The sequence below is a fragment of the Tiliqua scincoides genome, chromosome 4 (genome assembly GCF_035046505.1).
Source record: "Tiliqua scincoides isolate rTilSci1 chromosome 4, rTilSci1.hap2, whole genome shotgun sequence".
NCBI classification, from domain to species: Eukaryota; Metazoa; Chordata; class Lepidosauria; order Squamata; family Scincidae; genus Tiliqua; species Tiliqua scincoides.
Window position 1 is genome coordinate 220,608,464 of NC_089824.1, and position 11,472 is coordinate 220,619,935.

General features: G+C 45.9%; 1 protein-coding gene across 1 annotated transcript; it reads left to right on the forward strand.

Annotated features, from left to right (window-relative positions):
* Positions 1-1,149: 1,149 nt before the first annotated feature.
* STMN3 (stathmin 3) lies at positions 1,150-7,695 on the forward strand. The gene is made up of 4 exons (XM_066624330.1): positions 1,150-1,243; positions 2,338-2,513; positions 3,734-3,925; positions 7,636-7,695. Exons 1-4 carry the CDS (start codon positions 1,162-1,164, stop codon positions 7,693-7,695), a joined length of 510 nt encoding a protein of 169 aa, XP_066480427.1. The 5' UTR covers positions 1,150-1,161.
* Positions 7,696-11,472: the final 3,777 nt, after the last annotated feature.

Here is an 11,472-nt window from a genome sequence, read left to right on the forward strand (position 1 = left end):
TGTAGTGATAACAGTACAATAACTGGGAAGGAAAATTGAAATGAAATGCAAACATCAGGAGTTCCTATGTAGAAGAGAGAAGAGGAAAGGGGAGCATAATGGCCCAAATGAAGGAGGGAGAGCAGAATGTAGAGAAATAGATAAGTAGAGAGTTGCTCAGGATGGATAGTGGCTCAATTACTATGGATTTTGTGGCAGCGGGATGGGAAGAGGAGAGTAGAAAGACCAGAGAATAGAAAGGCAACAAAGAAGATAAAGAAGCTAGAAAGCACTTTAGCTGCAGCCAGAGAGGAGCCTTTTCTCTCTGTAGACTGAACCATGGCTATAAGAGCCACTCGCTGGACTGTGTACCTTCTTCTCTCGTGGTGGGAGGGCTAGTCTAAGCAGTCCTCAACTCATGCCTACAGACATACTAAAGAAGGAAAAATAGAACACAACCCATGTCATCCATTTGACTACACACAAGACACAGAAGATGAGTGGCTTGTGGGAATAGGCTGGGGTTCAAACATAAGGTCCGTGGGCCAGATGCAGCCCTTAGAATAAATTTATCTGGCCTCTGTTATAAATTGGGCTTTCCCAGCATGATAATTGGGCTCACTCATATCTTGAAATTATGAACAAGATTTGTGCATTTTCTCTTCTTTCATTTGCAGCTCATGAGTTTCTGTGTGAGAACAAAGTGCTTATTTATGGTCATCATCTGCTTAATGATTTCACTTCCTGCCTAATGATATAACTTCCAGCCTCTAGCAGGCGCCATGAATACTATTTGGCCAGCTGGATGAAATGGGTTTGACACTCTTGCCGCTGGGGAACCTACCCCCTCCTTCTGCCCCACCTGTCCTCCCACTCTACCCATAGGCTCCATGTCCTGGTTATCTGGGCAATCCTCCAGGAGGTTGGGCACCAGGCCAAAAGGTAGCAGCCCACACAGCCTCTTGTCACAGCCTACATGCTGGACCAGAAGGCCCCTCCTACTGGGCGTGTTTGCTCCCAGACAGTGGTTTCTGCATCTTGAAAATCTGGAAGAAACTCTAGAAAGAAATCCAGATATGAGAAGGTTTCACCTGCCTCCTTTTGAAAATGACACTCCAGTGCTAGCAAATATTTTTGCTCACCACTGTATTTTCCCTTTTCTTTTCAGCCTACAAAGAGAAAATGAAGGAGCTGTCTCTGCTTTCATTGATTTGTTCCTGTTTCCACAGCCAGCCACACCCAAATACCATCTACCAGTATGGAGGTAAGTGACACAAATGCTCATTACCTGCAGAAATCCAACTTCATGAGGCCTGTGACCTAATGCTGGGAATATATAGCTGCATATCAACATTTTTCAGTGCAGTCTTGCATGCAGATACGTCTGGATCATAAATCCATATTCACCATTTGTTGACTGATGAATACTCCATCACAGATCACACATGGCCAGCATTGCCTCAAATGCAAGGCTCAACAAGCATGTCAGCACCCAGCCATTCTGCCAGAGATGGGGTGAGAGAGAACAGGGCTGCTTCCACCAATTGCCAGTCCCACCCAAACTCCCGCCCCCCCCCCCGGCTCCATTAGCAGTTGGAGTTGGAGGCAATCACTCTGTAGTATAGCAGAAGGAGAGGGAAAGTGGGGCTCCTTCCATCGGTCTGCCTTAATCCAACTGTATTTTTAATATTCTTTTTGGTAGCTGCCTCAGACATCATTGAGATACATGTACGTAATGCATGTTATGAGAAGGGTGGACAGAAATACATTTTTCTTGGTGTCCCACTATCCTGGAATCAGGGGCCAACCAATGAAACTGATTGATAAGAGATTTTGGATAGGAAGGAAGTGCTTCTTCAGACAGCACATAATTAGTCTGTCGAATTTGTTGCCAGAAGACTTGGTGATACCATGAGCTTGACTGACCTGAAAAGCAGGACTGGACAAGTTCATGGAGAGCAGGCCCAGCAATGGCTGTTATTAGCCATGATGGTGATGCATTAGCTCAGGATTCAGTGGCAGTTTGCCTCTGGATACCAGTTGCAGAGAGCAGTGGCTGGATAGAAATACTGTTTGCCTTTCTCTCTTGCTTCTCAAAGGCGGCTGGTGGGTCACGATGGGAAACAGGGTGCTGCCCCAAATTGACCTTTGTCCTGATCCAGAAAACTTTTCTTATGTTCTAATGGAGTTTGCAGTGCACCAGCATCTACCCCTGCATGCAGCAATCTGTGAAGAACAGGTTTTGCACAGTATTAAAGATACTAATTAAAGTATTAAAGGTACAGCAACATATTTTTGTAAGATTAACACTATGGTATACATCACATAATGCTTTTGTGCTCTGTTCCTCTTGCCCAGACATGGAGGTCAAGCAGCTGGACAAAAGGGCTTCTGGACAGAGCTTTGAAGTGATTCTGAAGTCACCTTCTGACTTGTCCCCGGACAGCCCAGTCCTTTCCTCTCCTCCCAAGAAGAGGGATCTGTCCCTGGAAGAACTGCAGAAGAGGCTGGAGGCTGCTGAGGAGAGGAGAAAGGTAATGGAATTCTGAAGGAATTGCTAACTAGTTGGTCTGGCTCCTCCTTTCACTGAATCAAAGAGAATTATTATTAGCAATTTGTTAAAGCTAAAATCAGATGTTCACAGTGGTTTATGCTTGCAACCTTATTGCTCAAAGTTTTCCAAAGCATTGGGCACAGCACAACAGAGAAAGGGAACCATCACCATCACCTGTTCCATTGTATAAAAATTAACAGTCCAACTCCGTGTTAGTTAGACTTGGTGCTTTGCCACTGACATATGATGTTGATGATGTTTATATACCACTTCTCAACAAAAAGTAGTTCACAATGTGGTTTACATAGTAATATAAATCAATAAAATGATTCCCTGTCCCCAAAGTGCTCACAGTCTAAAAAGTGATGGAGAAAAGACACCAGCAACAACCATTGGAAAAGACGCTATGCTGGGGTGAAGAGCAGCTGTTGCTGTCCCCCTTCTAAATAAAAGAACACCACTTGAAAGGTGCCTCTTTGCCCATTGATACTAGATGTGGTCTTAACACTGTAAAATGGACAGTAAATGAACACCCCCAACCAGCCAGCAGTGGCTACTAGTATTAGAGCCCAATTCTAAGCATATCTACTAGGAAGCAAGTCCCATTATGGTCAATGGGGCTTACTCCCAGGTAAGTGTGGAGAGGATGGGAGCCTTAGATACTCAAACTATCATCCCTTTTCACTTTAGTCATGACTAAACCTGCATTCGGTAAGAAAAAGTAAACTGCAAGATGAAACTGCAGGAAAAGCTCAGTAATGCTACAGCATTAGATGGAAATGATGGTGTTCAGTAGACAGAGCCCAGACTTCCAAGCACCCTCTACTTTATTTCCAAATTGATGATGAAATGTCTCACCCCACCAGCTTGATGTGCAGGTGCAAATTCGACAATTCAGTTCAAAGAGGCATTACAGGTATTTACACACTAATTGTTTCACAGTATTTTAAGGCCTTTGGAAAAGCAAATTATTTAAGGCAAAGGGATTGCACCACAAGTGCAAGGGAGCTCACCAAGAAGCTACAGTGAAACAATAAGAGAGGATACTGTGTAACAGTTACCTAGTACAATAGGATGTAGTGTGGCCAGGCATTATGATAAGTTTCTGAAGCTCAAGTCTCCTTCAGAAAGTTGTTGCATGGATCATTCCTGTGACAGACAAACACAGGGATCTAAACTGGTCCACGGGTGTCATTGCAGAGCCAGGAGGCCCAAGTCTTGAAGCAGCTGGCAGAGAAACGGGAGCACGAGAGGGAGGTGCTGCACAAGGCCTTGGAAGAGAACAACAACTTCAGCCGGCTGGCTGAGGAGAAGCTCAACTACAAGATGGAGCTGAGCAAGGAGATCCGTGAGGCTCATCTAGCTGCCTTGAGGGAGCGACTCCGTGAGAAGGTAAGTCTTTAGAGATGCACACCTAGTAGTGTCGCTATGGGGGCGCAAGAAGCATTGCAGGTGCTGCAGCACCAGGTAAGCGGCCCCTCTCACTTCCTATTGGAGCCATTCTGGGCAGCAACCCAGAATGTTGCCCAGAATGTTGCCCAGAATGGCTCCGACAGGAAGTGGGAGGGGGACCACTTACACAGCATGTTGTAGCACCCACAGTACTTACCGTGCTACCCCCTGTAGCTACCCCCAGCATCACCTGGGGTATGAATGGGGCTGAGAAATTCTTCATCACAGCACAACTTCCATCAGAAATTTCCAGAGCTTTGCTGAGCATTCTGTCCCTGTACTTGAGTGGCGAAATCCTATACATTGTGAGTGCTTCAAAGGTGCATGAATCCCTCAGCTCCCTTTTGACTGCCACATGAGCAACTTAACGAGGAATGCTTCTCCTTTGCCTTTATTTTCCTTGGTTATCAAAGAAGGGAAAAAAGGCCACTTTTTCAATGTATTATTTCATCTTTAGCTCATATGAAAAAATTTAAAAACAATTCTGGCTTCATTGCTCTATCTCTATCTTTTACGGGCTTATCTAACACTTCCCTGAAAATTCATTTGCCAGCCTCATAGCATTTCACCCAGTAGTAGACAACGCATCCCTCTTTTGGCTCTTTAGTCTATTTTTCAAAGGTCCGACTAACCAGTACAGTGGTGCCTCGCATAACGAAATTAATTCGTTCCGCAAGTCCTTTCGTTATGCGAGTTTTTCGTTTTGCAATGCGCGTTTTCCAATAGGAATGCATTGAAATTTAATTAATGCGTTCCTATGGGCAAAAAAAGTCAGAACAAAGTCAAATTTGGTTTACAAAGTGTTTATTAAGTGCTCTTTAAAGACATACCATATTTTTCGCTCCATGTAAAGTGAACAGCAGTCAACAGTGGCATTAAGAACCATTATCACTGTCATTAACAAATGGAGAGACTTAAAGGTTTGAGTACTCTAGTTTTCTGGAAACCCCAAGAACTCATCATCGCTAGAGTCAGAATTTATGAAGCTCATTTGCTCACAATCACTGACATCACTTTCTTCGCTGTCTTCCAACCCTTTCCTTAGGGTGAATGTGAGCATAAACTGGCATGAAGATCCCCCGCTCCCTAGGGTGAATGGGATCATAAACTTACAAATCGATGGTAAGGCCACACCTGGAGTATTGTGTCCAGTTCTGGTCGCCGCATCTCAAAAAAGACATACTGGAAATGGAAAAGGTGCAAAAGAGAGCGACTAAGATGATTACGGGGCTGGGGCACCTTCCTTATGAGGAAAGGCTACGGCGTTTGGGCCTCTTCAGCCTAGAAAAGAGACGCTTGAGGGGGGACATGATTGAGACATACAAAATTATGCAGGGGATGGACAGAGTGGATAGGGAGATGCTCTTTACACTCTCACATAATACCAGAACCAGGGGACATCCACTAAAATTGAGTGTTGGGCGGGTTAGGACAGACAAAAGAAAATATTTCTTTACTCAGCGCGTGGTCGGTCTGTGGAACTCCTTGCCACAGGATGTGGTGCTGGCGTCTAGCCTAGACGCCTTTAAAAGGGGATTGGACGAGTTTCTGGAGGAAAAATCCATTATGGGGTACAAGCCATGATGTGTATGCGCAACCTCCTGATTTTAGGAATGGGTTAAGTCAGAATGCCAGATGTAGGGGAGAGCACCAGGATGAGGTCTCTTGTTATCTGGTGTGCTCCCTGGGGCATTTGGTGGGCCGCTGTGAGATACAGGAAGCTGGACTAGATGGGCCTATGGCCTGATCCAGTGGGGCTGTTCTTATGTTCTTATGACATGAAGATCCCCCGCTCCCTAGGGTGAATGTGAGCATAAACCGACATGAAGATCCCCCGCTCCCTAGGGTGAATGTGAGCATAAACCGACATGAAGATCCCCCGCTCCCTAGGGTGAATGTGAGCATAAACCGACATGAAGATCCCCCGCTCCCTAGGGTGAATGTGAGCATAAACCGACATGAAGATCCCCCGCTCCCTAGGGTGAATGGGATCATAAACTGACATGAAGATCCTGCCCTTACTAGGGTGAATATGATCATAAACTGGCATGAAGATCCCCCGCTCCCTAGGGTGAATGTGAGCATAAACTGACATGAAGATCCCCCGCTCCCTAGGGTGAATGGAATCATAAACTGACATGAAGATCCCCCGCTCCCTAGGGTGGACGGGATCATAAACTGACATGAAGATCCCCCGCTCCCTAGGGTGAATGGGATCATAAACTGGCATGAAGATCCCCCCCTTAAAACAAACCAAAACAAAACAAAATTCGTCTTGCGAGGCACGGGTCATAAAAATTCGTTGTGCGAGTTACCAAACTTCACAAAACACTTTCGTTCTGCGAGTTTTTCGGTGCGCGAGGCATTCGTTATGCGAGGTACCACTGTATCTGCCTATCAGGTCTTCAGTACCATCATGAAGTATGGTCTTGGTTGTGTCCCAAGTTGTAGGGCTGCTATTTGAACCTTTGGGCATAGTGCAGTTGCATCTTCTCACTTTCAAGACTGTTTTGTTTTAGTAACACAGTACAGCTGTTACTTTGGCACACGGGACCAGTGAACTGTGTGCTCATCAGACTTCTTCCTGGATAAAGTGGTGTTGAGATGGCGCTTTGAGATGGCGTTTGACCAGAGCAGTTTCATCCTCTGCTGTGAGCTTTAGAGGTGTTCTGCTTCTGGAGCTCAGCACAGCAGCAACATGTTGAAGGCTATTGACCTTTATTAAGCCTTTATTAAGCACTGCGGTCTGCGTGTGAGGATCAGGACACATGCCTCATTTGAGTGAGCTATTTGCAGAACATCACCATGTGACCAACCTGCAGCCACCTCCAGATCAGAGAGAAGCTAACTACGTAGTCTCCACTCTATGGAGACTGCACAGAGGTCACAAAAAAGGAGGACAGCTTGCTCATGGATGACTGCAGTTGTTCTAGTAGTCCTCTCTGCAGACATATGACCCACATGATTACCTCCTCTGCAGGTCTAGCTTCAAATACTGGTTTAATTTAGGGGGAAATATCAGAGGAACTGACAGACTGGGCTTTCTTCCCATGCTTGAGGAACTTCCAGTGCACAAGGTTTCCGCCCTTGAGAGCAGGATCAAAACATTCAACAAAGCTCTGGAAACTTCTGAGGTTAGCCTGGCACACATGCAGAACTTCGCTACGTGTGCCGGCACAGATGTCCACTTGAAGAACTATCATTGCTGGTATGTTGCTTAATGCCGTTCTGTGTATGTCGTGAGGGCTTGCATGCATCACACGGCGGTGGTGCTTTTCAAAGGACTCTGGTGGGGTGACTCTGCCTCACCTCCCTCCCCACCCACCGCACGTCCCTGTTACAGACTTTAGCTTTGATGTGACTAATCTGTTAGCCAGTGAGGTGCCATAAAACTCTCTTACTGGTCTCCTTACGACAGACTCACCTGGCATTTGCTTGAAATCCATGAAGACAGATAGCATTTTTCTGAACCTCATGCTTTCAGAAGCAGCAGCTGAGATGCCCAGTAAAAGGGAGGAGGGACCTTGGGATCAGGACCTGTGATTGCAGGTAGACGAAAAGCCCTTGGAGACCAGAGAGCACACCCTGGGCAGCCAGTTGCCTCTCTGTCTACGATGTGTAGTGTTATCAGTCCCTATTCTCTCTTTCAGGAATTGCATGCAGCGGAGGTGCGCAGAAACAAGGAGCAACGGGAGGAGATTTCTGGATAAAGCGTTTTTTCTACACAGTTAGCACCTGCTTCCCAATAACTAACAAACAAATCCCAACACTTTTTTTTTTTGCCTAGCCAAGGCAATGTATGATTTCTCCATTGCCATTTCCCTGTCTCTCCCCCACCCCCTCTGGTATACCCAGCCACACATCCCTCTTCTCTCTGTATCCTTAACTTATAGGGGTTTATCTGGACCTCTCAGCAGATTAGCAATTAGTTCACACACATGAAATATAGAATCCATAAACCAGCTTCTCTTTGGGCTTTTCTTGTTCAGGAAACAAAAGAAACATCATTACCAAATGCAGAAGAATTAAGGTGATATGTTGAATGCATTTAGCAATGTCGTAGGTATGAGGGCTATTCTCTAGGAACCATTCACTGCTCTTGATTTAAGCCAGATAAGAAAGAGAGGAGGAGTCTTTTTGGTCAAGAAGGGTGACAGGGCCAGGTTCACACATCACATTTTTCAGTTGTACACCTGAAATGGGGACAGATGTATGTTTGCAAAATAATGTATCATATGCACTTAGGGTGCCAGGATTGTAGTGATTCTTTGCCGACTATAATTTCAGGGGCAAATTGATGCTTGCCACTGTGTAGTTTGTGAAAAGACTCTTATTGCTTTCTCACAACTTACAGTAAGGACTAGATGGCTGACGATTTGCTGAGGAAGAGCTTCTTTGTGCTTAGTTTCTGCTTGCTCTTGTCTGATCTGTAGATGACAGTGAACTCAGGTTGTAGTCCAGAGCCTGGAGAATACACAAAAGATCACCCAGCAAATGTGAATTGCTGTAGTCGTTAGTCACAGACAGAATTATGCTTTGTTTTCAGAAGGCTTCTCTTGCGGCCTACAAAACACCTTTGTAAGCAGGGGTGCCACATGACTCAGACTGCAATCCTAACCACACTTACCTGAGAGTAAGCCCCATTGAACAAAATAGGATTTACTTCTGAGTAGACCTGGTTAGGCTTGTGCCCTAAACCGGTTTCTATGGAAGTGAAATGGAAATATCTGCCTGTCATGTCAGTAATTCACTTCACACAAAGAAGTGCATGGCTACATAGCAACTTGCACACCTTTAGTTAAATGTTGTCACCAGGGGTAGTAAACTGCACCTCTCCCAATCAGAGAAGCACCTGGTCAGCAGCATAACAGGAGACAAATCTGGAGTAACGATCACAACATTCTGATTTTTTAGGCAGGGCACTGCAGGAAAGAACACAAAGAACACACCTTAACTAATAGATGCAGCTTCAAAGTGGGAGGCTGCAGCATGGCTGCACACATACACCTCTGTGAATTGTGAAATTGCAGCAGGGACATGTGGTGGATGGGGAGGCAGGGGAAGCAGAGCCTCCTCACTGGAGTCCTACGAAAAGGGCTGCTGCTTTGTGCATGGGTTGTGTGTGCTTGCACACCTCCCATGGCAATGGTGCTTTTCGAAGGACTCCAATGGGGAGGCTATGGCTCCCCTACCTGCCCACCAACCGCATGTCCATGAATTGCAGAGATACAAGTGCAAAAGCAATGGAGTATGCTGATTGTTGTAGACTCCTAGGGCAGCAGTGCCTTCCCTCTCCCTTGCAATCTATAGTAAGGAAAGGGAAAGGTATCCCCTTTCTGTAGAGCTGGTAGCAAAGTTTAGATCTAACCTGGCATGGTTGACAAGTCTATGTTAGAGCCTATTTATCCTTTCCTTTCCCAGCTCAGGTGCTAAATAAACCCAAGACTGAATGGCCAAATACATGCATAGCAAATATTCCTTCAGCCCCCAAATGCCTGGTGAAAGAAAAACTTTCTGGAGGTTAAGCATTAAACCGTTTTAACCAACCGTTTCAAAATAGCACGCGCACATTTAAATAGCCGAGTTCAGCCACCACCACCACACCAGCGCAGCAATCAGGAAAGAATCAAACTCCTGCTTCTGTGTTTATTTCAGGGAAATTTGGCCAGTTGAATATGTGTGTGCGCTGCTCCCACGTGCTGTGCATGTGTTTTAACAGCTAAGTTTGGATACTTAAAAAAACACAGCAAACTGGAGTTTAAAAAGTCATGCCTGCATCAGTCATTAGACAGGACAAGATAGCGTTAGATCAGTGGCATAGCTAGAGGGGGTGCAAAGCACTAAGTTTTGCAGGGATCCTCACCACAGCGTGCAAGTGGCCCCCTCACCTTCAGAGCCATTCCAGGTGGGGGAGCAAAATGAAGGCATTTGCCTTGACTGCCCATACGCTCCATCCATCTTGCATTCACCTCTGTTTTGGTCCCCTGTCCTGGAATGCCTTGGAAGGGGAGGGGGAGGGTCCACTTGCATGCTGCAGTGAGGCTCCCTGCAAACTTTAGTGCTTTGCAGCCCCTCTAGTTACACCACTGAGTTAGGCTGGGTGTGAGAGATGTACAATCAACTTCCCCTACTGCCACACAGCTCAATGGGTGACCTACACAGGTCTTTGTCTCTCAGCTTAACTACCTCACTGGGTTGCTCTGAGAGTAAATATCTGTTGGAAAGGACTTTGACACTCAGTTGTGCTGCAGAAATTACCAGTGATCATTCGGGCTGCCTTACATCATAGTCCCTGGTTGGTATGAACACTGGTTCCTGCACAAACCAGGCCTGATGTGAAGGGCCTGCAGATTTATCATAAAAGGGCATAAAACTGCAGGCTGACTGTACTCTTGTTGAAAAACAGTTATTTTTTGTGCAGTCTGATCCTATGGATGTTTACTCAGACATAAGTTCCACTGGATTCAGTGTGGCTTACTCTGTCGTTACTGTGCATAGGTTGCAGCCTTTGTGTTTGTAAGGGAAGTGCAAGGTCTAGTTTATTTTTTAAAACTCAGCAGAGTCTCTGCTGCAGAGTTGGGTGTCTGTGTTCCTGCAGAGTGGGGTTTCACCAAAGAGAAGGTGGACCCAACAGCAATTTGTAGAATTGGGCCCTTTTTTGCCAGCACTCTATAGGGGGAAAGGGGGCTGGCAAAGATGTGGGATTGAATCTGATTAAGTGGCATTCTCAACTCTGCATCAGATCAAGGATCCAGATTAGACTGAACAACGTCTTGTAACTGTTCTTTGTGTTTCTCCTAGAACACCATTTGGTAGGTAAAGTATGCAAATCCTACTGTGTAGTTTTGCCAGGGGTTCTCAGGAGGATGAGACCTTGCCTTCAGTACCAGAGGTGGCTTTCTGGAGAGTTCCCCTTGGTACGAGTATATTTCTGGCATTGTATGGTCTTGGTATATGTCCGGATAGTATCTGAACTATGTAGAATCCCAGTAGTTAGCACAAATAAGTCAAGGTGTGCTAGTTAATGTAAAAGGGGATTTTAATCCAGTATGACCACTGCCAGCTTAATTCACACAGCAGAAATGGACTGGGATCCCAAATGGAGGGATGTTTAATGTTTAGCAATGTCTCTTTCTTACAACCCTCTCAAACCTATGAATGTGTTACTGAGATGAGTTGATATCTAAGAATCCTTCATGTCTCAGAAGCTGGATCTGGAAAAGGGGCTAGGATTCAGCGGCCACTGAATCCACCCCTTCTCAGACCCAATCCACTCTTCCCCCGCCCTGTTCTGCTTTCCGCAACCCCGCCTCCCCTGTCACCTTACCTGCCTCTGCAGGTCCTCTGGGATCCACTGGTGCACACCAGGAAGGCTCTGGCCTTCCTGCCAGCACTCCAGCAGCGGGTGCCTCTGTGCGCGGTCAGAGTGCTGTTTACAACTTCTGTAAGGCAGTTAGCACTCTTGGAATGGCTGTTCTGCCAACAGG

What these genes read in the sequence shown, in the direction of transcription:
- STMN3 (XM_066624330.1), top strand. Translation starts at nt 1,162, where the DNA reads ATGAAGGAGCTGTCTCTGCTTTCATTGATTTGTTCCTGTTTCCACAGC. An exon ending in TACCATCTACCAGTATGGAG is followed by an intron (nt 1,244 to 2,337) that starts GTAAGTGACACA and finishes CCTCTTGCCCAG; the next exon opens with ACATGGAGGTCAAGCAGCTG. An exon ending in CTGCTGAGGAGAGGAGAAAG is followed by an intron (nt 2,514 to 3,733) that starts GTAATGGAATTC and finishes GTGTCATTGCAG; the next exon opens with AGCCAGGAGGCCCAAGTCTT.